At 41.6% G+C, this 27,434-nt stretch overlaps 3 protein-coding genes across 3 annotated transcripts in view; 1 reads left to right on the plus strand and 2 right to left on the minus strand.

Annotated features, from left to right (window-relative positions):
- The window catches only part of LOC109405351 (solute carrier family 53 member 1-like), a 553,430-nt gene that overhangs the window by 229,304 nt on the left and 296,692 nt on the right, over positions 1-27,434 (minus strand). The gene's annotated exons all lie outside the window — the stretch shown is intronic.
- On the plus strand, positions 248-24,850 carry LOC109405345 (aminoacylase-1B-like). Its single transcript, XM_029853728.2, has 4 exons — positions 248-502; positions 1,505-1,993; positions 2,056-2,243; positions 24,380-24,850. Exons 1-4 carry the CDS (start codon positions 385-387, stop codon positions 24,812-24,814), a joined length of 1,230 nt encoding a protein of 409 aa, XP_029709588.1. The 5' UTR covers positions 248-384; the 3' UTR covers positions 24,815-24,850.
- Positions 24,848-26,549, minus strand: LOC109405348 (uncharacterized). The gene is made up of 2 exons (XM_019678401.3): positions 26,242-26,549; positions 24,848-25,218 (listed from the first exon to the last, which is right to left on the minus strand). Exons 1-2 carry the CDS (start codon positions 26,425-26,427, stop codon positions 24,865-24,867), a joined length of 540 nt encoding a protein of 179 aa, XP_019533946.3. The 5' UTR covers positions 26,428-26,549; the 3' UTR covers positions 24,848-24,864.

The following is a 27,434-nucleotide window of genomic DNA, read 5'->3' on the forward strand; positions in this document are numbered from 1 at the left end:
TGTGTGTTGAACGACTTTCTCACGCTGTGCTGCTACGCGCACGATCAGTGCGGTTTGGGAACGTTTAGCTCCTCCAAAAGCTACGAAGAAGCATGCTCTCACAGCGCAGTGCATATCAGCCTACTGCCTACTACTATTTGAGTATAGGCCCAGTGCAAGCAAACAAATGGCGAAAGAGAAAAAGAGAGTATCACGCGCGGCCTACTGAGAGTTGATATAAAGACCACTGATAGTGGCCAGAGTTATCATTAGTCTTCTAAAACTGATTGTCGTCGAAGCGAAGGTGACCGCGACCCAATCATCCAATTCGGGAGGAACCGCCAACAGTTGGGGGGCAATTAATCTTGCAGCTTATTTTGTGTTGTGGAATATTGTACCGGCAATATGTGTGAACGCGGAACGGAGTGCTACAAGAAGTACCAGGAGTGGGAGAACAACGAGGAGATTAAGCTGTTTCGGGAATATCTGCGCATTCCTACGGTGCATCCCGATGTGAACTACGGTATGGAGCAAAATCACAGCGGTCACGGACATCGTTTGGTTGAAGTGTGGTTTGCATAAATTGCAAGCTCTTGTTCAATTACGGCTAATATGTGCTGATGAGGTGCAAAACGGCTACATCCGGAGGGGCTTGACCACTTAAGTGTATCTACAGTGCAATCACAGTGGTGTCTATGCAACTTTTTAAGCCATGTTGAAAATTCAAAACATTGTAGCAATTTTTGTATATGAATTCACAGTTATCTGTTACTTAAGAGTTCGAACTATTTTTTTTTTCAAATATATTATGCAGTTTAGACGAAGTAAATCTTTTATCTAAGAATGAGCAAACTTCAGATTAGTTCAGTGTTTATCCTGTTTAGTTTAGAATATCTAGTAGCTGAAAACCAAAAACTGTTGAAAAATCTGAAACAGCCTTAAGGTTTATTGACCTTAAATAATAAAAAGTGTTTCATTTGACCTTCATATAACAAACATATTTGTTAAATGGTGAAACAAACAGATCGCAGTTGCTTCCAATTAGGCAGCTTTTCAAGCATTGCCTAAATTATTACTTACTTTAGTCCACATAAACGAGAAAGGAATGAAGAGATAGTCATTGCTACTACAAAACTGAAAGAATCGCCACTAAACCAGTTAACAGAATCATTTAGTGATCATTTAGGGCTAATATAGGGCTAAGAACTCTTAAGAGCTAATATTCATTTTGGTGATTACTTGGAAAAAATATAAACCTTTTCTCTAAGTAATGTTAGTGATTGATAAGTAATGTTAGTAGAAAATTGAAAATATAGATTTAACAGAAGCAAATGTTGAAACATGATAATTTGAGTACGTGTTCATCTCCGTCTTCTGGGTTTAAGCCATTGTCAACAAGGAGATAAGAGAAAAACCATACCAAAGAATATTCCAACTTCAAACAGATAAGACAACCGTCTGCATGCAAGTCATTATATCGCTCCTCTATCTCTATCTATCTGTTCCCCCCATCCAAATCAAACAGATGATTGCGTAGAGTTCCTACGGCGCCAGGCCGAATCCCTGGAACTGCCGGTGCAGGTGGTCGAGGTGAACCCCGGGAAGCCGATCGTCATCATCACCTGGGAGGGTACGGATCCCACCGAAAAGTCCATCATCCTGAACTCGCACATGGACGTGGTTCCTGTGTACCCAGAACTGTGGAGCCATCCGCCGTTCGCGGCCGATATGGACTACCAGGGAAAGATCTTCGCCCGCGGTGCACAGGACATGAAGTGCGTGGGAATGCAATTTTTGGGCGCGATCAGGGCCCTCAAGCGGGACGGGGTCCGTCTGAAGCGGACGATTCACGCTACGTTCGTGCCCGATGAGGAGATCGGAGGAAAGCTCGGAATGAAGGAGTTCGTCCATAAGGAGGGCTTCCGCAAGCTGAACTGCGGATTCGCGATCGACGAGGGAATCGCTGGGCCGGACGAGGAGTATCCACTGTTCTACGGCGAAAGGAGTGTGTGGCGTAAGTTATGCTTGATCGTATGTTGGTAGATCGAGTCGGTTTAATGCGGTGTTCATTCGCAGATGTTCTGTTCCACATCTCCGGAACGCCGGGACACGGATCGCTGCTGCTGAAGAACACGGCTGGTCAGAAGGCACGCTACATTATCGATAAACTGATGGATATGCGCGAACAGGAAGTCAAGAAGCTGGAGAACAACCCAGAATTCACGATCGGGGATGTGACGACGATCAACGTTACCATGATGACGGTAAGTCAGTAATCTTTGATTATTTGAATGAATTTTTAGTGGTATTTCTATAGGAACATTTGGAAGAGCTTTTAAAAAACGTTGAACTGAGGAGCGGACCTGGTGTGATGGTTAGAATACTTGACTATCATTATTTGCCGAAGACCTGGGATCGAATCCCACTCCCGACAAACTCGCAAAATGTGAGTTCTTCCTTCGGAAAGGAAGTAAAGCGTGCGTCCTGAGATGAACTAGCCTAGGGCTAAAAATCTCGTTAATACAGATAAAAAAAAAGTTGAACAGTTTCCATGACGATTTTGGCTAAATCACTATATGCCTTAGGAGTATTTTTTGGTTGACTTCATAAGGGAATTTTACCTAATATAATTTATGAAACTTCGGGCAGAATTTTTCCCTAAATTTTTGAGAAAATTCTGGATTTTCCACTTTTGTAATGCATTACGTTGGGGTTGGAAACAATTCGCTGACGGTTTGGGTAAAAAATGACCAACATGCACAAGAAGGATTAGGATCTTGAATAAATTTGTGGACAAATCTATTGCAAAATAATAAAGTCATGGTAAAATCAATCAAACTCCATTTTGGAAAATCAAATTCCACTTTTTAAAAAAAAATCTTTTGGCAATGCCTCTAAGAGTTTCCTGTAAAGTTCTTTAATTTCAGACATATGTAGTTCCTGGAATTTCACCAAAAGGGTTTGTGAGACATGTGTAAATGATTTCGAAAGGCCCCTCAAGTAACCTTACTTATTTGGAAACTTGGAGGGCTACAAATCGTTCTATTGATTCTACGCCAAATGAAGCATCCTTCTCCACTGGACTCGATCCTGAGCCAATCATTTCCGGAAAGAACTATTACGTCCTCTTCAACCGCAATCAGCCATCTAGTGCGAGATCTGCCACGGAGGCGCCTCTTTGATTCTCTACTGAATATCATCTTCGACTGTTGTTCTTTCGACATCTTTGTGACGTGACCAGCCCAATGTAGTCTGTTGTGTTATATTAGCTTGACAATATCCTGTTCTTTATGTACTTGGTATATCTCGTGAGTAATGAGACACCGTAAAATGACACTTTCTTCGCTGAGTATTGTTCACAGTATCTTACGTCCACACACATCAAATGCTCTCTAATTTAGTTTTTTACGCCCAAACGTAATGGATGGTGATTGAAAAATTATTTATTCCGTGCAGCTGTTCACTTCCATGATTGGAGGTTCATTGATAGCTGTTTTTGCCTCATTTAGCGTCGGTGCTCCAAAGCTTGTCCATCATCACTGATACTAATGACACTTAATCTGTTCTTCGACACACCAAAGTTTTCTCAATTCAACAATGTTTCGAAGTACAGATCGAACTCGATTATCCAGTCAGGTTCTGAAGCTTTTCAAACATATATCTGATGAAGTATTCCAGTATTCCAGTACAACGCTAAAATTTAGACTGATTGCTAATCAAACCAACCGTCTCTGGATCGTCTTTGAGCAGTACCTATCACTTCCCGCGTTGCTGTGCTCCGTGGATAGATTCCCACAGATTGTTAAGGTTATCGAAGCTCTCCAAAATTGAACCTTATTCAACTTTTTTTCAGCTTAATGTAAGTATTAGTTTTCACGTCAATAGATATGCCTAAAAAAGATAAACCGCGTCGATGTTTTCCGATTTTCATTGATTTGGACTTTGGAGTGGCATTGTTTAGTTAGCGCTGTTTCAGTTTTTATTTATGAGTATTTTATCTTACTTGCTAATTCTACACTTCTTATTCGTCTGGGTTCATTTAAATTTCTTAAATTCCTTATACCAAGCTTTTAGTCATAGTCCTCATTTCGTTGTCGGGTCGGTTGCCAGAATTATTGTTTGCTTTTCCATCTTTTTTTTTCATTTTCAAAAAGTTCAAGTGGGTTAAGGCTGCCACGTTAGGTATAGTAAAGGGAGGAAAAGATGGGTCACCTATGACTTTCTGAACACAAAGCGAATTTTCATGTTTTCTACCAGGACTCTCAAATACACTAGTCAGCTAGTAAGCTTTGTTATAGAATGATAGAAAGATCAAAAAGCTTAAAACCTGATTTTTCACAGGAAACTTTCAAAACATGACCCATGAGTAATAGACAGGTGTTTTTTCTTAACATAACTTACCATATCATAACGTCGGCCCAGGCGGCACGTTTTCCTACACGCTATGACGCCTGTTTGAAACAATAAAACGCATGATTGATTTTCAAACTGAGCATTTACCTACTCCAAAGTTATATATCTTTGTTCTTACTTAACGTTTATAGATTCAGACAACCAATTTCCATAATTCCATATAACGTTAGAAATTTTATTTGTTTCTACAAAATAAGGAACGGAAACAGGGCCTGGAAGCACTCACACATCTTTAAAATTCTTACCCCAACTTCGCCACAACGAGGAAGGTGTAGCAAATCCATCACCGCAACTTCCAAGTGAAGTCTTGGCCGTGATGGATAACGTCGGTTTTGCCTTTTGGTTTTTACCCTTCTTACACCCATAAGAAGGGTATAAATACCGTTTGGAAAACCGACTTTCGATCCGAGGCCCGCAGGGCCGAGTCACATATACCAATCAACTCAGCTCGACGAATTGAGCAAATGTCTGTATGTGCGTGTGTGTGTATGTGTGTGTGTATGTGTGTGTGTATGTATGTTACAAAAAAATGTCACTCACGGTTCTCAGCCGTCTGTTGACCGATTTGAGTTCTCTTGGAAGCAAAGCTACTACATCCTAGTAGAACGCTATTGAATTTTATTTTGATTGGACGTTCGGTTACCGAGATATCTTTCAAAGAGTGCTAGGGAGTAGTACAACTTAATTATTTTAGATATTTTTGACAAAGTGTATCACCATAAATTTCTCAGCCGTCTATCAACCGATTTGGGTTCTTAAGGCCCGGCCCCAAACGAAAGCTACTACATCCTAGTAGAACGCTATTGAATTTTTTTTTGATTGGACGTTCGGTTACCGCGATATCTTTCAAAGAGTGCTAGGGAGTAGTACAACTTAATTATTTTAGATATTTTTGACAAAGTGTATCACCATAAATTTCTCAGCCGTCTATCAACCGAATCGGGTTCTTAAGGCTCGAAACGAAAGCTACTGCACCCTAGAAGAACGCTTTTGAATTTCATTCCGATTGGACATTTTGTAACCGAGATATCTTTCGGGGAGTACTTTGGAGTAATACAACTTAACTTTTTAAGAGGTCTTTGACAAAATGCTTCATAATAAATGAATCAGCCGTGTGTCAATCGATTTGAGTTCTCTCAGCATCAAATGAAAGCTACAGCATCCAAGTAGTATGCTATTAAATTTTATGCCGTTTGGACATTTTGTTTCCGAGATATCTTTCCACGAGTACTAAGGAGTAATGAAATTTACGCTTTTGAGAGATTTTTGATAAAATGTATCATAATACATTTCTCAGCCGTTTGTCAACAGATTTTTTATGATCATATTTGGTTACACAAGTTAGTTATACATAAAAATGCAATTGCATCAAATACATAAAAGCTACTATCTCTTTGTTATATTTGAGCTTAATAAACAGTAGCAAAAATATCACGGAATGTATGTAGGAAAAGCCTTTTTTTATGATCAAATTTGGTTTCTCAAGGAGCTCTGCATGAAAATGCAATTGCATCAAATATATAAAAGCTACTATCTCTTTGTAATATTTGAGCTTAATAAACAGTAGCAAAAATATCACGGAATGTATGTAGGAAAAGCCTTTTTTTTTATGACCAAATCTGGTTTCCCAAGTTAGCTCTACATGAAAATGCAAGTGCATCAAATACATAAAAGCTACTATCTCTTTGTAATATTTGAGCTTAATAAACAGTAGCAAAAATATCACGGAATGTATGTAGGAAAAGCCTTTTTACCCTTCTTACACCCATAAGAAGGGTATAAATATCGCTCGAAAAACCGACTTTCGATCCGAGGCCCGGAGGGCCGAGTCTCATATACCAATGAACTCAACTCGACGAACTGAGAAAATGTCTGTATGTGTGTGTGTGTGTATGTGTGTATGTGTGTATGTGTGTGTGTGTATGTGCGTTACAAAAAAAAGTCACGCACGTTTCTCAGCCGTCTGTCAACCGATTTGAGTTCTCTTGGAAGCAAATGAAAGCTACTACATCCTAGTAGAACGCTATTGATTTTTTTTTCGATTGGACGTTTGGTTACCGAGATATCTCTCGAAGAGTACTTATGAGTCATACATCTAAACTTTTTAAGATTTTTGACCAAGTGTATCATAATAAATATTTCGGCCGTTTGTCAATCGATTTGGGTTCTCTTGCCACCAAATGAAAGCTACAGCATCCTAGTAGATCGCCCCGAAATTTTATTTCGATTGGACATTTGGTTACCGAGATATCTTTCGAAGAGTACTTTGAAGTAATATAGGTTAGCTTTTTGCGAGATTTTTGACATTTAGCATATTGATGAATATCTCAGCCGTCTGTCAACCGATTTGAGTTTCTTGGCAGCAAATGAAAGCTACAACATCGTAGTAGAACGCTCTGAAATTTTATTTCGATTGGGCATTTGGTTACCGAGATATCTTCCGAAGAGTACTTAGGAGTTATACAACTAAACTTTTTGAGATTTTTAACAAAGTGTATTATACTAAATATCTCAGCCGTGTGTCAATCGATTTGGGTTCTCTTGGCACCAAATGAAAGCTACAACATCCTAGTAGATTGCTCAGAAATTTTATTAGGATTGGACATTTGGTTACAGAGATATCTTTCGAAGTGTACTTAGGATTTATTCAACTAAAGTTTTTGAGATTTTTGACCAAGTGTATCATAATAAATATCTCAACCGTCTGTAAACCGATTTCGGTTCTCCTAGCACCAAATGAAAGCTATAACATCCTAGTAGAACCCTACACAATTTTATTAGGAGTGGACATTTGGTTTTCGAGATATCTTTCAAGGAGTACTTGGGAGTAATACAGGTTAACCTTTTGAGAGATTTTTGACCAAGTGTATCATAATAAATATCTCAGCCGTCTAACAACTGATTTGGGTTCTCTTAGCACCAATTGAAAGCTACAGTATACTTGTGAAAGGCTCTGAAATTTTATTTGGATTGGACATTTGGTTACTGAGATATCTTTCGAAGAGTTTTTCAATAAATTTCTTTTTTTATTATTAGGGTGGGGCGGGGCAAGATGGGTCGCGGGGCAAGATGGGTCAGTGCCATTTTCGGGCGCATTACTCATGTTTTGATTATGTTAATAATTTTGTTAGATGACCAGCATGAATATACAAAAGTTTGGGGCATTGATTGAAAAATTATTCACTCTCATTGGAAATACAAAATAAAATGGTTTTTTGCCATTTTTCTTATGCGATACATTCCATATATTCTCCATATAAACGGCCGCGGGGCAAGATGGGTCACCTTCAATTTTGAACGTATTTTCGGAGCATTCAAAAGTTATATATTTTTTATTACAAGACTATCTCATAAATGACTTCAATCAAGCGGAATAAACGCTCAAAATTATAACATAAAATTATGATAATTTTTTAGTAAAAACATTGATTTTCAAGTCGCCTCAGGACCACTCAAATCGTAAAGTTTTTTATATTCCAAATAAATTTATAAAATGTTTACTAGTAGCTCTTGTTTACTCAGTATGGATATGGAGCATATTTGAATGCGGAACAAATCTTATATTTTGACGTTTTTCGTTGAGAAAATGTTAATTACTTAAAAGGTGACCCATCTTGCCCCGCACTTTTTTCACGGCACAAAATCGATCACTTTTTAAAACTGCTTGTTTAACATTATATTTTGTATTTAATGAACTTTTTATCGACTTTTAGCATAGCTAACTAGTGTATTAAAGAGTAGCGGACGAATGCAAACCAATCCGATTTGTATTTACGAAGTTATGGAGATCCATCCTTATGCGACCCATCTTGCCCCGCCCCACCCTATATTCGTTTGTTATCTTGCATGAGCTTTTGACCAGTCTATGGGAAATTATTGTTCAATCAATAATGCTGGCCTCATATAAAGTGTATACTAGCAGGTTATTGTTTTCATTAAAATTATAAATAACAAATTACAAATAAACAGGAATTCTATGAAAACTAACAATATGTTAAACGAAAGCTTTGAATTTATATATTGTGGGAAAAATGCAAGAACTGGACAGCCAAAATAACTAGCTAATTCCAAAACTGATTAGCATAGTAGATATATCATTTTTGTCCTTTTTACACCATAACCATGAATACCAAGTACTTCGGAGCTAATTTATTCGACTGATTAAGAGATATTAGACACAGTGTATCTCGCTGATTTGCTTATCCATTTGTTAATCGGTTCTAGATCTTTTGGCAGTTAACAAAAGATACAATATTCCAGAATATGTAAACTATTTTAAAAAAATTTCATTCAAGATTCTAGAAGGTGTCTGGCATTTCTGGTAGTTTAGTCCATGGCCCATGATGCTATTTTGGAAACCAATTCACTAGATGCCAAATCCACAATATTTTCTAGAACTTTTGGTCCATCACACAAAATAAATATGTTAAATACAAATAATACAACAATAGTTTTAATAAGTGTAAGAAGGGTTCTGTTCACCATAGGTGGATTAAATCGGGTTTTTTTTATTCGTTCTACTTTCCATCCGCTTGCCGAGTGTCTCAAAATAGATTTCCGAGCTGCCGCAGGAGCTGCTGTCACCAACACAATTACATTCCGGCTTTGTTAGTTGCAAAAGTGCTGTCGTTTGAAACAATCCATTATTTTATGTTGAAACTACAAAATCTCAGTTTGACCTTACAAAATGTCAAAAATTTTGACAAATGAAAATATTTGTATTATCAAACAATGGAACAGTTTAGTTTAAACTAGAAATCAGTTTGTCATTATAGCAAACTGGAAAAAAAAACAGTTGATTTGAACTGGAATTTAATTATATTTACAATTTATTTCTCTGCGTGTACTAGGGAAATTTGTGCCTAACTTACCATTGACTTGTCCAAAAAATGTCTCACGAAACCTAATGCAAGCCTATCCATATACGTGAGAACAAAAGATGTTTACAAAGTTCTTACAGATAGATTAACACGGGAAGTTTGAACACAAATCACTACCACTCAGGCATTTGGATTGGTCAACAACTTACTCAATTTTCAACCGATTTTCAATCTTTTTTATGAATCTCTTTCAAATTGATTTTTGAGTACATTTGTAGAACATAATTTTTTCCAAAATCACGCAAAATATTACTTTTTTTAGATTTTTCTATTTACAAAAAAAAACTTTAGGGCCCGCTAACTTTTTAACTGCAAGACCAATTTCAAATCTTTTAGTGTGCTTTTGCAGATTTTTTTGTTTTCTAAAAATGTTGTGAATAAACTGTACCTTTAGAATTCAGGATGTCTTCTCATAACTCAAAATAAATCGCCCTGAGTATTCTAGGTGAAATGTGATTATAAACTTTAAAAAAATAACCCAAATTTTCCTAAAAATATTTTTTTCAAAAGTATACAAAAATATCCCAAAAAATCTTTCAAGATTTCTGAGAGTTGAACCTGGGATTTCTAGCAGAGTTCTTTCCTGGATGCAGAAGTTTTTCACGAGATAGGTATCTGTTTGTGTACATCCCGATATTTCTTCCAGAATTTTCCACTGGAATCCTCCTGAAGATCCATTCAAAATTATACAAAGTTCCTTCACGAATGTCACTTAGTGATTTTCCGGGATAGCTTTTCAACAGTTTATCTCCGGATTTTCACCGATAGTTTTCCGATATTACTCCTGCATTTTATCGCGGAATTTCGCCCGTAGCTGGTCAAAGAATTCCATGAGGTTTTCAGAGTTCCTCCTTGGATGTCCTACTTTTAGAACTTTTTTCCGAGGTGTCTCATTTTTTTCTCAGCATCCGGAAGAATCTGTGGCCGTGATACTTATGCTAGTGATTCCTCCTGAGATCTATTTTACGACTTCCTATGAATTATTCCACGAGATTCTCTTGGGAATCAGTCCAGTGGCTGTACCTGAAATTCCTATAAGATTTGTTCCTAGGTTTCCGTAGAAATTATTCCAGGGATTTCCCCTCCAGATTCCTCCAGATCCATCCAAGAATTGTTCCTGGGATCTCCTCCAGGAGTTGTGTCTATCGGATTGTTCCAGTACCGTCGTGCGGGATGTCATTGGGCCAAAGCGGGGTGACATTGGGCCACTATTCCGCATGTTTTGAATGTGATGGGAATGCATATTGACTACTAGAATTGACTACTAGAATACATAATTCTAAGATACTTTGCATCCACCGTCGGATTCTCTGACTTATATTGAATCCGTGGGATCGATGGAACAATGTTACCCCGAACGACGGTAGCTGTTCATTTTGGGATTGCTTCAAGAGTTTCTCCTGGGATTTCTCTAGCAGTTGCTTCTGGAATCCTTCCAGGTGCTCTTTCTGGGATTCCTCCAGAAATTCCTTCTGGGATTCATCTACGAGTTCATTCTGACATTTCTACAAGAATTCTTCTTGGGATTCCTCAAGAAGTTCCTCCCGGGATGCATCGAGGAGTTCCTCATATGATTCCTTCAGGAGTTCCGACTGGGACTCATCCAGGAGTTCCGACTGGGATTTCTTCAGGAGTACCGCTAGGGATTCCACCAGAAGTTCTAAGATTCCTTTAGGAGGTCCTCCTGGGGTTCCTCCAAGAATTCCTTCAGGAGTTCCGACTTGATTCCTCCATTAGTTTTTCCAAGAGTTTCTACTGGGATGCTTACAGGATTTCCCAGAGTAGGATAGTTTAGCTCCAGGAGGATAGATTGATACCCATATTTTGGGGTGCATTATACCCAAAACAACTTTCAATGGTCATTAGCGTGGTTCAAAAAATCGTTTTTGTTCCACACCGCTTATTCGGCTTATAACCAGGTTATATGCCTTCTCCCAAAATTTGAGCTCATTTGGTTGAAAATTGAGAGTGCATAAGCCCTCCAAAGTTTGTATAGGAAATACTATGGGAAAACGATGTTTTTCATTCAAACGACCGTAGCATTTTCCCAAGTGCCCTAGAGCGTTAGTTGACCCTTGTTACGTCTAGGCTATTCTATCAGCTACAACTTTGCCGAAGATCGCATTCAAATCGCACGATCCAGGGCTGTACCACCTACGAATTTGTGCGACTTGCTTAATGCTAATGCTTAATTACTCATGTTTCTCAGTTTTACTCATATGGATTACTATGTTCGAAACGTAAATGCTCACACTTTTAGTTTTATCATACCAACTTGAGTAAATGCTCAAGTAAGAGGTTTGACACATGCATTTTAGCAAAGTAAAAGCATCTGCTCACTTTATTCATATCACTTGAGTCCTCCATATGGTATCACTCCATGGAGTCGGAGAAAAATTCTAGTATTACTCTGCGGAAATCACTAAAAAACGAAGAATTAGAAAAAAAAAATCAAGTAGCTTCAATCAATATTATAGAAGTTTTGTCAAGGCAGAAGTTGCTTTCGGAGTTTAATAAACTAACGGATTTCTTCAATAAATCTCTTCGAAATGCAACATTTTGAATCAAGGGAGCAAATGCCTTTACTTTGCTAAAATGCTTTTACTTGAGTATTTACTGATAAAACTGAAAGTGTGAGCATTTACTTTTCGAACATAGTAATCCATATGAATAAAACTGGGAAACCTGAGTAAATTAGCATTAGCATTAGCATTAAGCAAGCCGCACAAATTCGTAGGTGATACAGCTCTGGATCGCTGTTATGAGGGTTGCATCCTTTCTGTCCGTTACCAAAGCACAAAGATTTGGGACTTATCTCTGACTCTTGGACAAGATTGACGCAATCCTCCAACGGTCGAGTGCTGTCCTGGCCACGTCCTTGCGACAGCTGAGGGATGGGAAAGGCAGATTAGTTGGACACCTATGAAAGTACATAGAGACCTCTACAGGGTGCGGCAGGAAAAAATGCGAAAAGTTCAAGGCACTATTACACGCTAAATATAGGATATATATGTGTATTTTTTCATGACAGTGTATCAGTCAATGTCTATATTCTAGCACTGAAAAATAATAATGAACATATTTGATGTTTAACATGTGATAATGTAGGCCTAATAAGCGGATATCAATAAACTGCGCGCCCAATGGTCATTAAACAAAATGACTATAACAGTAACAAAATTAGCTCAAATTCGATGAACAACCAGACCACACTGATCCAGATCCATGTAGTTTCACATACCAGATGAAATAAGTACATATATTTGATGATATTGTAGAGAAAATCAAAATTTAGTTTTATCAGATGCGAAATTTAGCGACCTGTGCGATTTTTTGCGGTTTGAAAATTCTGGTTGTCTTCATCTTCAGGCGCCGCCCTGTAAAGGTTAGTGACCAAAATGAGAAATTTTTTAATTAACTTTTCAGAAAACTAGCCTATTATAGATCATGGAACGTTGAAACATAGATTGGTTAATGTCAAATGGACGAAAATGAGGTTCGCATTTTTTCCTGCCGCATACTGTACATTCTTTCAGGCCTAGGCGTCATGGTAATTTGGGTGTTAGTGGAAGGGTAAAGTTCAAAGGAAACGTTTGGTCAACGTTTAGGTGCACAAAATATTTTCGATTGATGCCTGGTTCCTCTCCCAAAACTGGGAAACCTGAGTAAATGCTTACAAAAGCTTGAGTCACGTACGGACCATGCTCAGCTGAAAATGAACACATATACATGTTACATAAACGTCGATTTATGATCACTGACATGCTGGAGGAATCTTAGGAGTCAGGAAGACCTCCTAGAGGAACTTCTGGAGGAGTCTCAGGAGGAACGCTTGGAGAAATCCCAGGAAGAACTCCTGGAGGAGGAACTCTTTGAGAAACCTCAGGAGGAACTCCTGGAGGAATCTTAGGATGAACTCCTGGAGAAATCCCAGGAGGAACTCCTGAAGGAATCCCAAGAAGAACTCCTGGAGGAATCCCAGGAGGAACGCTTGGAGCAACCCCAGGAGGAACTCCTGGAGAAATCCCAGGTAGACCTGTGCGCCGCCGCGCCACGCCGCCGCCGCCGACACTTTTTGCCCCACGACCGCGGTATCGGCGGCGCGCCATACGCCGATGTTTGTCACGCCGCCGATTTTCATTTTTCACGCCGGTGATCAGTGCACGAACAAAATTTTGTTTACATAAAGTTGAGATAAAATACTAATTTTCTTTCGAAGATTTCTCTAAAATTCCAATCAAAGAATTCTTCAGAAGTTCCTTTAGAGGTCTCTTCAGCAGTTTCTTCAAAGATGTCTCCAGTAGTTCCTTCAGAGATTCAGGGATGCCTCTAGGAGTTTCAACATGCATTTTTTTTTCAGAAAACCTCTCAGGAAGATCTCGACAGAAGTATCTTCAGGTTTTTTTTTTCAGGAGGATTCAAGGATGCCTCCTAGAAATACATCCGAGATTCATCCAGAAGATTCATCAGTTGTTCCCATAGGAGGTCGTTCAGAGATAAGTTAGAGAGTTTCTCCAGGGATTTTTTTTTTCAGAAATTCCTTCAGGAATTCATTCAGGAGTTCCTTCAGGAAATAGTCCAGGAGTTTCTTCAGAGATTTCTCTAGGAGATCTCTCAGGAATTCCTCTAGAATTCCAACAACGGGTTCCTCCTGGCGTTCTGTGTTCTTCAGAAATCACTCCAAAAGATCCATCAAGGATACGTTCAGGAAATCTCAGGAGTTCCTTCAGATATTCCTACAGAAATTCCATACAAGGAATGATCCAGAAGTTCCTTCGGTAACCTCTTCAGGACTGCGATGGATAAATTCCGTTTGAGCCTTTAGATTAGTTTTAAAATATTTTATTTTTGTAATGATTTTTGAAAAGAAAAAGAGGTTTTGCGCCCTTTTGAGAATGATTTTAAATGTAAATCGCTCAAGGGGGCTTTTCCCTCTTTCTAAATTTTGAATTAAAATAAATAATAATAATAATAACCTCTTCAGGAGTTCCTTCAGGAGTTCATTAGGAATTCCTTCAAAGGTTCTCTGAGCTATTTCAACAGGAGTTCGCTCGGGTATTCTTTCAGAAGTCCCTTCAGAGATTCTTTCAGGAGGATTCATAGATGCTCCCTGGAGATCCATCAAGAGTTCCGTTAGAAGTTCTTTCAGGAATTCTAACAAACGGTCCTAGAAATTAGTATAGGACTTCCTGCAGAGATTCCTTCTGAAGTTCATTTGACTTTGTAATGACTTTTCCAGTCCTAACAAATTTCAAATTCAGCTATTTAATCTTGTCCGACGTTTCGGTTACATTTGGTCTCTTCCTCAGGGACTCAATTATTGCCGATTTTTCGTTCATTGTTGTTCTGTCGAACAATGGTTGTCGAACGGATTGAGTTTTCTCTCACAGCAGTTAACGATTTTTGGATTCGACTGCGATAGAATTTAACTTTGAAATGGCTTTTCTAGTCTTGACAAAATTCGAATACAGCTATTTTATCACGTTCTTTTAGAAATTTATACGGGAGTTCTTACAGAAATAAGTCCAAGAGTTCCTTCATAGATTCCTCTAGGAGTTACCGGGATTCATGCAGATGTTTCTTCAGAGGTTCCTCCTGAATTTCTTCAGGGATTCCTTCAAAAGTTCAGAAATCTCTCCAGGAGTTCTATCCGAAAGATCCAGGAGTTCCTTCTGAGGAGGATCTAAGGATTTCCCTAGAAGTTTGTTCAGGGATTCCTACAGAAATTCATTCAAAAATTAGTATAAGAGTTCCTTTTAAGAATTCTTCAGGATATCCAAAAGGGTTTTCTTGGAGAAGTTCATTTAGGAATTCATCCATGAGTTCTTCAAGGTATCGCTCTTGGGGTTCTTTCTGAGATTTTTTCCAGGAGAACTCACGGATGCTCCAGGAGTAAAATCAGAGATTTCCTACAGGATTTCTTTCAGGGAATCTTGTTTAAGTTCCTTCGAGAATTTCCTTAGGATATAATCAGGCATATGACCAGGATATTATTGTGGGATATCTTATGGAGTTTCTACAAGAATTTCTCAAGCATTTCCTTCTGGAATTCCTCCAGGAATTCTTTTGGGGACTCCTCCTGACAATCTGTCGGGGATTCCTCCCGGAAATCCTGCAGGGATCCCTCTACCCAGAAAGATTCCCTCGGGAGATTCCGCTGAAAATCCTTCAAGAATTCCACCTGGAAATCGTTCGGAGGTTGCTACCGGAATTCTTTCGGGGTTTCCCCCTGTCATTCCTGCAGCGATTTCTCCTGTAATTTCTTTGGGGATTCCTCTTGGACTTCCTTCAGAGGTTCCTCATGGGATTCCTTCAAGCATTCCTCCTGTCCTGAAATTCCTCCTGGAATTTATTAGGAGATTCTTCAAAGAAATCATACGGAAATTTCTCCTGGAATTATTTCGAGGATTCCTGTTGGAATTCCAACGGGGATTCTTCCTAGATTTTCTTCAGGGTTTCCTCCTAGACTTCCTTGAAGAATTCCTCCTGAAATTTTTTCAAGGATTACTCCTGATATTCCGTCGTGGATTCTTCCTGGACTTCCTTTGGGGATTCCTCCTGGAATTCCTTCGGGAATTCCTTCGAAGATACAACTTAAACTTCCTTCTTGGAATTCTTCCGGGGATTCCTCGTACAATTTATTCGGGGGTCTCTGCTAGAGTTCCTTCAGGAAATCTTCCTGAAATTCCTTTGGAGATATTTTCTGGAATTCCGTCGAGGATTCGTCCTAGACTTATTCATGGATTCCACCAGAAATTCTTTCAGAGATTTCATTTGATACTCGGTCGTGGATTTCTCCTGGAACTTCTTTGATGATTCCTCTTAGAACTCCTTTGGATTTACTCATGGAATTCCTTCGATAATTTCTCCTAAAATTCATTCTGGATTCCTCCTGGAATTAATTTGGAGGTAAAAAGAAAATCGTGTTAAGTACTGTTTCTTTGAATTCCACTATCGAGGATTTCGGTTTGAAATCCTTTGGAGATTCCTTCTGGAGTTCTTCGGGGATTCCTCATAGAATTCCTCCAGAGATTCCTCCTAGAGTTCCTTCGGAAATTCCTCCTGGACTTTTTTCAGGGATTTCTCGTTGAATTCCTCCGGGGATTTCTCCTGGAGTTCCTTCGGAGATTCCTTCTAGAGTTATTTATGGGATTCCTCCTGTAATTTCTTCGGCGTTTCCTGTTGAAAATCCTTTGGAGCTTTCCCTTTCAATTTCTCCGGAGATTCTTCATGGAATTCCTCCTAGAATTTCTTCGAGGTTTCCTTCTGGAATTCCTTCGGTGAGTCCTCCTAGAGTTCCCTCGGGGATTCCTCCTTCCTGAGTTCTTTCGGGAACCTCTTGTAATTACTTCAGTCCTATTAGATTTTCCCCCGGAATTTATGCAAAGATTCCTCCTGTCGAGCCCCCTGTATATATTTCGTTGGTTCGTCCTCAAAATTTTTTGGGGATTATTTCTTGAATTCTCCTTGAAATTCTTACTGACATTATTTTAAGGATTTTTGCTGGAATTTCTTTGGTGTCCCGCTTGAATTCCTTTGAGATATGCGCTGGTATTCTTTCGTGATTTTCTCTAGGAATTGCTGCGGGAATTCCTTACAGAGTTCTTTCGGGGATTTCTTCAGGGATTCCTCCTCTTGAAACTCGTTCGAGGATTCCTTCGGAGATTCCTCCCGGAATTCCTTAAGGGGGTTCCCCCTGGAATTTCTGCAGGGATTTCTTCTGGAGTTCCGTCGGGCATACCTCCTGGACTTCGTTCGGGGATTTCTTCTGGCATTCCTTCTGGAAATCCTTCGGGGATTTCTTCTGAATTTCTTTCGAGTATTCCTCCTAAAATTCCATCGTGGATTCCTCCTGGACTTTTTTCAGGGATTCCTCCTGGACTTCAACGAGGATTCCTCCTGATTTTTTCCAGAGATTTCTTCTGGAATTCTTTTGAGGTTTCCTCTTAGAATTCCTTTTGGGGTTTCACTTCAAATTTCTTCGGGGATTCCTCCTAGAATTCCTTCAAGGATTCCTCTTGGAATTCTTTCGGTAATTCCTCCTAGAAATCCCTCAGGGATTTCTCCTGGAATTCCTTCCGGGATTCCTCTTGGATATTTTTCGTTGATTCCTCCTAGAAATCCTTAGGGGATTCTTTCTCGAATTCACTTTGAAATTCCCACTGGAATACTTTCGTGGATTCTTTCTGAAATTCCTGTTGGGATTTCTTTGGAGATAACTGCTGGAATTTGCTTGGAACTCATGTTGGAATTCTTTTGGGATTTCCTTGTGCAAATTCTGCGGGAATTTCATTAGGACTTCTTTCAGGCCTCCCTCATGCAATTCCTACGAGCATTCCTCCTGGAACTCCTTCCGGGATTACTCCTAAAATTTCATTGGGGATTCCTTATGAAATTCCTCCGGGGATTCCTGGTGGAATTCTCTTGAGGAATCCTCTAGGAATTCCTTAAGGAATTCTTCATAAGTTTTTCCAGGGATCTCTCTAAGAAAAATTCTTGAACTACATTACATATGAGTGATTCCAGCAGAAGTTCCTTAAGGGTTTCATACAGCAGTTCTTGCAGGGATTATTCCAGAAGTTTCTTCATGGATTCCTCCAGGCTCCTTCTGGAATACTTTTGGAGATTATTCCCGGAAATCTAAGGTTCTAAGAAAACAAAACGAAAACTTTAGCAAAACTATATTTTTGCCCTTAGTTTGCAATGGAGTAATGCAACATGCACTAATACGGATACGGGTATAGGTCTAATTACTGGCCACAGTGACGGACCCGAACAGGAATAAAAAGGTGTTCATTCAAACGTAAGGTTATAAGTACACAGGCTCAAATATTTGACTAATGAACTGAAGAAAAAACATCTGTTTGACACTAATGAAAATTAGATCGAGTCAAACAAGATGTTTGAGCATTGGTTTCTTTTTGGTCAAATACTTCATCCTGTGTACTGACATAATAATAATTCATGTCATCAATGGTTATGAAAAAGCAAAGACTGGACTACAAATTCTACAGCGTAAAGACAACTTCTTCGTTTCGCCATTACGGTCAAATTTTGGTCACGCCGCCGCCGCCACCGCCGAAAGCTGTCACCGGCGTGACGCCGATGACGCCGCCGCCGCTGGCCAAAAATGGCTCTCACGCCGCCGCCGAGCAAAATAAAGTCGGCGCACAGGTCTAATCCCAGGAAGAACTCCTGGAGGAGGAACTCTTTGAGAAACCTCAGGAGGAACTCCTGGAGGAATCTTAGGATGAACTCCTGGAGAAATCCCAGGAGGAACTCCTGGAGGAATCCCAGGAGGAACGCTTGGAGCAACCCCAGGAGGAACTCCTGGAGAAATCCCAGGAGGAACTCCTGGAGGAATCCCAGGAGGAACTTCTGGAGGAATCCCAGGAGGAACTTCTGGAGGAATCCCAAGATGAACTCCCGGAGGAATCCCAGGATGAACTCCCGGAGGAATCCCAGGAGGAACTCCTGGAGGAATCTCAGGAGGAACTCCTGAAGGTATCCAGGGATGGAAACACTCACTTTCAAAGAGTTACACTCACTTGCTATTTTCTCAGCTCAGAAGCGTGCAATTAAGAAATGATGTATGGACGACTTTTGCATTGTGGTTTTGTCTAAAAGTTTGCTGAATAGAGTAGAGGTCACCTCGTGGAGAGTTGCCTTCGCAGCTCCCTCACGACTTCGGTATGCGTGTGCGACCCTTACTCTATTCGGCAAAGTTTCAGACAAAACCACAATGCAAAAGTCGTTCATACATCGTTTCTTAATTGCACGCTTCTGAGTTGAGAAAATATCAAGTGAGTGTAACTCTTTGAAAGTGAGTGTTCCCATTCTTGAAGGTATCCCAAGAGAAAATCCTGGAGGAATCCAGCCTTCTATAGGAATCCCAGAAGGAAATCCTGGAAGAATCCAATGTACACAACTCCTGGAGTAGATCCCAGGAACAACTTTAGGATAGATCTGGAGGAATCTTTAAGCAACTATAGGAGAAATCCCTGGAACAACTCCTGGCGAAACCTAGGAACAAATCCTATAGGTCCTTCAAGAACCCATCAGCAAGCCCATCAGGCACCATATGTTGTTCCTTGCCTCTACCCGGGTAGGTGAGAATTCTTGAACAGAGTATACGGTTTGAATGAAATATCTTTATAACGGTTTAACAATAACGTCTGTATTTCACAGTGGTTTGAGTGAGAATGAGAACAAGTGTTATTTTTCCTAACAAGTCAGTTGCTAAGGAGTCGCAGCATTCTACGATCGTTTCGTTGCTCCGCACAACTCAATACTCCTCCTCAACGAGATGATCCTCAAACTAGAACAGTCCCATCTTAGTAGCAAACTTCTTCAACTTTACGGCATCAAGCGGTTTGGTCAAAGCATCTGCAACCATTTTTTCTGATGGACAATACTCCAATTTGATAATGTTGCGTTCTGTTAGTTCCTTGACATAATGTTGTTTCGTTTCAATATGTTTTGATCTCCGGCAAGTCCGTTCCGATTGAACAAAACTTAAACAACTTTGATTGTCCTCCATGATCGTGGTGGGTGAATCTTGTTGTTCTCCAAAATCGTTTAGCAAGTTTCTTATCCAAATTATTTCTTGACAAGCTTCACTTAATGCCACATATTCGGATTCCATGGATGATAGGGTGACACTATTCTGTAATCTGCTTGCCCATGAAATTGCTCCTCCTCCATACAAGAACAGGAAACCGGTAGTAGACTTGCGGGTTGAAACATCTCCTGCAAAATCAGCATCGGAATAAACGATGAGCTCTTGCGGTCTCCCGTAATGCAGCTTGAAGTCCTTGGTAGCCAGTAGATATCGAACCACTCGTTTAGAGGCTGTCCAGTCTGCTTCGGTTGGTGATGATACTTTCCTCCCAAGAATCGATACACATGCCGCAATATCCGGTCGAGCGTTAGTTGCTACGTAGAGAAGAGCTCCAATCAAGCTTCGGTAGTTGACGCTGCTTTCCAAGGCTTTGGTTCCTTCTGTAGTTTTGATGTATCCAGTCTCCATGGGGGTCCTTGCACCTTTGGCGTTTATCATTCCAAATTTCTCTGCTAGCTTCTCGGTGTATCCTTTCAACGTTAAACTGTAGTTACCTTCGTTCCGTTGAACTTCCAATCCGAGAAAATACGACAAATCTCCGAGGTCGGTTAACTTGAAGAACTTTTTCAAATGATCATGAACAGCTTGGATTTCGGCTTCGGTTTCCGCTCCAACGAGTATATCATCCACATACACAACGAGATAGATGGTCTTCTTACCAGTGGTCTTGATAAACAAACAGGAGTCCGTCTTGCTCTGGTGGAAGCCGATTTTCAGCAGGACATTACGCAGTCGTTGATTCCAACATCTTGCAGATTGCTTAAGGCCATATATACTCCTCCTCAATCTGCAAACCAGATGCTCTTGGCCTTTCACGACGTATCCAGGCGGTTGCCGCATGTAAATTTCTTCTTGCAACTCACCATATAAATATGCGGTCTTGACATCCAGTTGCTTTAGTATCAACTTCCGTTTGCTTGCCACAGCCAGAAATGTTCGCAATGTGGTACTGTTCATCACAGGAGCAAATATTTCTTGGTAATCCTCGCCATATCGTTGAGTGAAACCCTGGGCAACTAAACGGGCTTTAAACTTCGTGATTTCTCCGGCAGCATTGAGTTTTCTCCGAAATACCCATTTGCATCCGATGCACTTGCCTCCTTTTGGTAGTGGAACCAGATCCCATGTTCCATTTTCGCGATGTGATTCAAGTTCATCCAGCATGGCGGCCTGCCATTCGACTGCTTCTGGTGCGTCCAGTGCTTCTTTCAAACTTACCGGGTCGTTCATGTCAGCGAAATTCGTTGCTCAAGGCCTCCAGGTTGTATCTCTGCGGGGGTATGCCTCTCGTTGCACGTGTTGACCTTCTAGGAGTTTCTTGTTCCATATCCGGATCGTCAGCATTTTCCGAGGCTTCTTCTCCTGATAAACTCTTGAAACTTTCATCACTTTGCTCGACATTTACGTCTACGTCCGGCTCGTCAGCATCATCTCGCCCTTCCAGTTCCTCACATTCGAAATCAACGGTAAATTCGTTCAAATTGGCAGATTCTCCGCAACGAACTTCTCCATTAGCTGCATCACGATCTTCCTCTTCCAGAAATTTGGCATCTCGACTAATCATTACGGTGTTACTTCTTGTATCCAGGAAACGGTAGGCTTTTCTTCCTTCAGCATATCCAACAAATATTAGTTTCTCCGCTTTCTTGTCAAGTTTCTGCCTCTTCTCTTTGGGAATATGCACGTATGCTTCGCTTCCGAAAACACGTAAATGGGAGTAGTTTGGCTTGCGTCCTGTCCAAATTTCGAATGCCGTTTTGTTCAACGTCGACGATGGTAAAAGGTTCTGTAGGTAATTGGCGGTGATCACTGCTTCACCCCAATATCGCTTTGGCAGTCCTGACTCAGCCAGAAGACATCTCAGCATCTCGTTCAAATAACGATTTTTCCTTTCAGCTTTTCCGTTCTGCTGTGGACAATACGGTGCAGTAATCTGGTGGATGATTCCGTGGTCAGCAAAAATCCGCTTCATATTATTGCTACAGAATTCTCCTCCTCCGTCCGAACGTATTATCTTCGGCTTGCACCCATGCTGGTTCCTCATCATACTAACGTACTCTTCTATCCTCTGCGAAGCTTCCTCCTTGTGTTTCAACAAGTACACGATGCAGTAGCGGCTAAAATCATCCAACATTACCATGTAATAACGATTTCCGCTCGGTGTAGCCGTCTCCATCGGCCCGACGAGATCCGTGTGTACCAAATCTCCGATTGCTTGAGTTTTGGTGTCCGAGTGCTTTGGGAACTTCGACCGACTCATTTTTCCTTCGTAGCAAACTCCACAGATACTGTCAACACCACACGCCTTCAACTGCATTCCGCTTCCAAGATTGTCACGTGCTATAGTCCTAACAACTTCCAAGTCACGATGTCCGAGCCTTCTATGCCAGAGATGTATACATTGCTTCGGATGATTGTCTTTCGCCAACATTGCTTGCTTTGGTGCTGCCGTCGGATCCAAGTGGTACAGATTTCCATCACGAGTGCCAGTCACAATCACTTCGTTGTTCTTGACGATTTTGCATCCATGCTTCTCGAAAATTACAACGTAACCATCATCGGTAATCTTGCTTATCGATAGCAGATTGGACTTGAGCTTCGGCACATGGTAAACTTCCTTCAAAGTGACCTTGGCCGCATTTCCGTCGCCATCCTTCGCGAAGAATTGTCCACTTCCGACGCCACAAGCTTCAATTTGATTCCCATCAGCGAGACTAATGCTATGCTTCCTTCTTGTATCCAGCTGACCGAGATTCCTGGCATCGTGCGTCATATGAGATGTTGCACCGGAATCCAGATACCAGAGCTTCTGTTCTTCCGTGGCAAGATCCGCTACTTCAACTCCGAAACAAGCTTCTCTTGAATTCGACGCAGCAGCCATATTGACGCGGTGATTACCCTTCTTCTTCGGTTCAACTTTCTTACCTTGCAGCAGCTTACAGTCTCTCCGGAAATGACCTTCTTCCTGGCAATAGTGACACACTCTCTTCTTTGCTTCACGGAACTTCGGTTTGCCGCCAGTCGCAGTCCTAAACGCCATCTCGCCAGATTCCTCTCCATCCGATCTCCTACGCCAGTCATCCAGCAGCTTCCCATTCACGTACTCGAGTGTTAGCTCTTTCTCGGGACGACCTTCCAGCGTGGTCACAAGAACATCGTAGGACTTCGGCAGACTTGCGAGAATCATTGCGGCAATCCAGTGGTCCTTAAACTTCTCACCCATCGCGTTCAGCTTGTTGATCAACGTCGTCATATTCGCCAGATGCTCAGGAACGTTTCCTCCTTCCGGCAATCTTGTCGTTATCAACTTCCGCAGAACATGCACCTTCGTCGCAAAAGTAGCCCTTTCGTGGTATTTCTTGAGAGAATCCCACATTTCCTTGGCAGTGGTGGACTGCATGACGTGTACCAACTGGCAGTTGTCTAAAGCGAGACCGATCAGCGCCCGTGCTTTTCCGTCTTTGGTCTTCCAAGCTGCGTTCCGTTCGGCAGGTAATTCGTCCGTTACGATTGAGAACAATTCCTCCTTCGTCAGCAACAGCTCCATACGGAATTTCCACACGGCGTAGTTCGTCCCATCCAGCTTCTCCACAGTCACCTTCGTTTCAGCCATTTCAAGGTTCAAGGAACTTCTTCAGTGCTTTCGAAAAATCCTGGGCCAATAACCTCTTGAACAGAGTATACGGTTTGAATGAAATATCTTTATAACGGTTTAACAATAACGTCTGTATTTCACAGTGGTTTGAGTGAGAATGAGAACAAGTGTTATTTTTCCTAACAAGTCAGTTGCTAAGGAGTCGCAGCATTCTACGATCGTTTCGTTGCTCCGCACAACTCAATAAGAATAACAAGAGAATATCAAAATTAGCCATTGAAATTGAATAGCTAAATGGCAAATTTTGTTATTGGTGCGTTTCGTAGAAGAGCTAAAACAACAAAAAATATAACTGATTCTGTTCCAGAAAATAAGTAATAACTAATTCAGTTATTATGTATAAGATCAGACCAAGGACACAACATTCCTCAACTCAAAATACAGTTTTATCTACTTACGAGCTGCCAAGCAAATGTCGTACTGCCTGCCTACTGTGCCCAAAAAAACCTTTGCGTGCAATTTTTCACGCCAATCGGCCCAGTAGTTACCGAATCCATAAGGGTCAGACAGACATACATTCAGATAGATAAGGACGAAATTTGCAATTATGATGACCTTTTCAGATATAACCAATTTTGTCTTCTGTCCATGCAAGTATGTATACATACTTGGAATTAGTCTCTTATATTGAACTTTATCAAAATAAAAAAAAATCAAGCCACCATTTTACAAGTAGGTACAGGCAACTGACATTATTGTATGCTCTCATGAGTTCGCCCACCGCTCCCTAAAAGCGAGTTGTAATTACTGGATGCTCTTTGATGGTGAATGTCATCATGCATGTGTATCAATGTATTAAACTATAAATCGAAAATATTAATTTCCCCACAGGGTGGCGTCCAGAGTAACGTCGTTCCCCCGGAACTGATGGTGTGCTTCGACATCCGTCTCGCCGTCGACGTGAAGCATTTGGAGTTCGAGAACCAGCTGCTGGACTGGTGCCGTGAAGCAGGAGGCGGCATTGAGCTCGAGTACGATCAGAAGTGTCCCTTCGTGAAGCCAACCACCCTGGACGGCTCGAATCGGTATTGGGTGGCCTTCAAGGATGCCTTGGACGAGCTGGGCCTGAAGGTGAAACCACAGATCTTCCCAGGGGGCACCGATAGTCGGTATATTCGCGGCATTGGAATTCCTGCGATCGGATTTTCACCGATGAACCACACCCCTGTGCTGCTGCATGATCACGATGAGTTCCTTCAGGCCGACACCTATCTGAAGGGCATCGAGATCTACAAGAAAATTATCGCTAATGTAGCGAACGCCTAGGACGGGTGACATAAATAAAGCAGTTCAAACATGTTATCTTATCACATATTTTATTTCAACAACTTATCCATATAAGCTCCCTGGATTAGATCCTTCTCCTCAATTTCAAACTTCTTCATCATCTCGTTGGCAATAGCGGTGCCTTCATCTACGCTCTGCTCCGGCTTCAGCACGACTTCAAATTCCAAAAAGTGCCCCAACCCCTCCACATCGTCCAGATGAACGCGGGTTTGCCCGTGCAGGAACAGATGCCGATGTTTTTTAACCTCTCCCTTGATGCCAATACTTTCGGCCAAAATGGTTTCCAACAGTTTCGGTTCGTCCAGATCCAGTTTGTGGTAGGTGGACAATTTGGGACCGCCTACATCCGGCCGGAAATATTGGATCAATTCGGACTTTTTCGTCTGCAATGGAACAAAATGGAATGGCGGGTTTGTAGCAGTTTGAGAAACGCGTCTTACTTCAAAGGGGCTTCATCTTCCACTCTCGGCCCACTATCATCGATTTCATAGGTTAAAGACGGAAGAGTTCCCCGGCAGATTTCCGATCCGCACAAGCATGGGACAGACCCTTGGACTACTTGGATCGGCGAAGCACCTCCACCGTAGTCGAAAAACAATTCCTCGCCTGCTGAGATATCTCTCCGGGCAAAGAGTCCTATTCGAGGTGGCGGTCCTCCGATGTGAACCGAAACCGATCTGCAGCTGGGATCGCAGCTGTGGTTCATGTAGCGACCGATGTTCCCCTTGCGCTCGGGATCGATAAACGTTTGCGTTCGGTTCTTTCCATCCGCCGACATTTCGTTGAGGCACAGAACGTAGTTCTTCTTGCCTTCGGAATCGTTCAACCGATTCCGCTTTTCCGCTTCCTGTCGGGTGAGAACTTCTCCGGCGTATTCGCAAACGAACGCTCCTTTTGGGATTTCCGCTTTGGTGAACAGCCCTAGCTGTCCGGGTACGTTACAACTGTTTTTAATCTCCAACTGTCTTCGTGGTCCGAATTGAACCAATCTGTTGAGGCAGGTTCCCTGGCACCCGCATGCGTCAAAGCACTCGAAGACAATATCCGCGTCATGTAAAAGGACCAGTTCGTTCCCACAAGCGATGTAATTCCCTCCCAAAGAACATGTCCCCCTATCGGAACAAGACGACTCAATAGAACATCCGCAATGAGTTCCATAGCCATATTCTAGTTCCCTCATGAGATCTTTGAAAGCTTCACTCGAGTCGCTCTGCTGCGGTTGATTCTCAATCAAGTACTCCACGCCGGAATCAACGTGCTCGTACTCATCCTCCAGCTCGATTGTCCTCCGCCCACCATCGATGATCTCCACCATCCCCGTTCCCCGATTGAACGGATCTCTCACCCTCTTGACCCGATTACTAGACATGATGACGGTGATGGATGGCTGATTAGTGATTGCTTACCTCGAGATAGCGCAACTTCAGCCGACCGCGCTCGGCGTTGAAGAACACGTCGTGCTGTTTGATGATCTCGCCGTCGGTGCCGGTCAGCTGGCGGGCGATTTCCACTTTGCGTTGGAACGCTTCCGGGCCGGCGATTTGCGCTTTGATTTCGATGTTACGGGACGGAACGGTACCATTCGAGGACATTGTTGTGGGTTTTGGCGTATAGGACTTTCGCGTTGCCGATGGTGCTTCCGGTTAAGCGTGATGCTGCGATGGGACTGGCTGATGGCTTGCGCTGAAAGCGCGCGCGAACGCCCTTCGTGTTTTGCAATGTAAACACGACGCACTAAGGGACGTTTGAGTAACCAAACTGGCCAAAATTATTTCGAATGATTATTTTTTTAAAGCCTATTTAGTTCCCGAGGGAGCGACCTTGCTATCGTCGCTGACAAGCAGACACAAAAGCTAAGGCGACAACCGTTCGCTGCTGGCTGCTGACCATGGCTTCGAATGTGAATAAAGACAAACACAGGCAAACCGTAAACATTTGCGAAATTTCCATCGATCACGCTTTTAACGATAATTTTAAATCTTCATAGTACAGCCATCTTTCGCTCGTTGGGCTACGTTAATAACTATGCGCCCGTTAGGTGGGCCTGAGACGAGACTCGCGGAGACGGTCTTCTTTTTCTCCACTTTGTTATTTTTTTCTCCTTCCTATCTGTGTTGACATTATGTTTTGGGCTGGTGGTTCAAACACGTACGTGACCGCATCACCTCACATGGAGTGTGACTGAACCCCATTCACGCACAAAATCATGTTGAGGTGAAATTTTGCATCGCCAACAATCGCCAAGCAAAGTAATCATTTTAATATTTTGTTTTCAATTTATTTTTGACAGTACAGGAGAAGAAAATGCTGCTTGGAGTGAATTTTGGCTTCAGATTTTATCTCGGATAGCAATACTTTCCTCGTTTTAGGTAACGTAATCAAACGGGCTACAACTGACAGCTCAGTTGGGCTGCACTTGACGTTGCTTTTTTTCCTCTTCGCGAGTCTCGTCTCAGAGGTGGGCCATAGCCGAGGCCATAGCCCAATTGATTGATGCACCAAGCGGTGTGCCGTTTACATCTATCGACCAATCAGCGATGACGATCTCATCGCCGGAACACCGCTCGGATGTCAAAACTGCTTCTTCTTAGCCTGGAGC

The sequence above is a fragment of the Aedes albopictus genome, chromosome 1 (assembly GCF_035046485.1).
Source record: "Aedes albopictus strain Foshan chromosome 1, AalbF5, whole genome shotgun sequence".
NCBI classification, from domain to species: Eukaryota; Metazoa; Arthropoda; class Insecta; order Diptera; family Culicidae; genus Aedes; species Aedes albopictus.

Coding starts and splice junctions, on each gene's coding strand:
- LOC109405345 (XM_029853728.2), top strand. CDS start 385: ATGTGTGAACGCGGAACGGAGTGCTACAAGAAGTACCAGGAGTGGGAG. Junction 1,994..2,055: donor CGGCGAAAGGAGTGTGTGGC/GTAAGTTATGCT, acceptor GTTCATTCGCAG/ATGTTCTGTTCCACATCTCC. Junction 2,244..24,379: donor TCAACGTTACCATGATGACG/GTAAGTCAGTAA, acceptor ATTTCCCCACAG/GGTGGCGTCCAGAGTAACGT.
- LOC109405348 (XM_019678401.3), bottom strand. CDS start 26,427: ATGTCCTCGAATGGTACCGTTCCGTCCCGTAACATCGAAATCAAAGCG. Junction 25,219..26,241: donor TGAAGTTGCGCTATCTCGAG/GTAAGCAATCAC, acceptor GTTCCATTGCAG/ACGAAAAAGTCCGAATTGAT.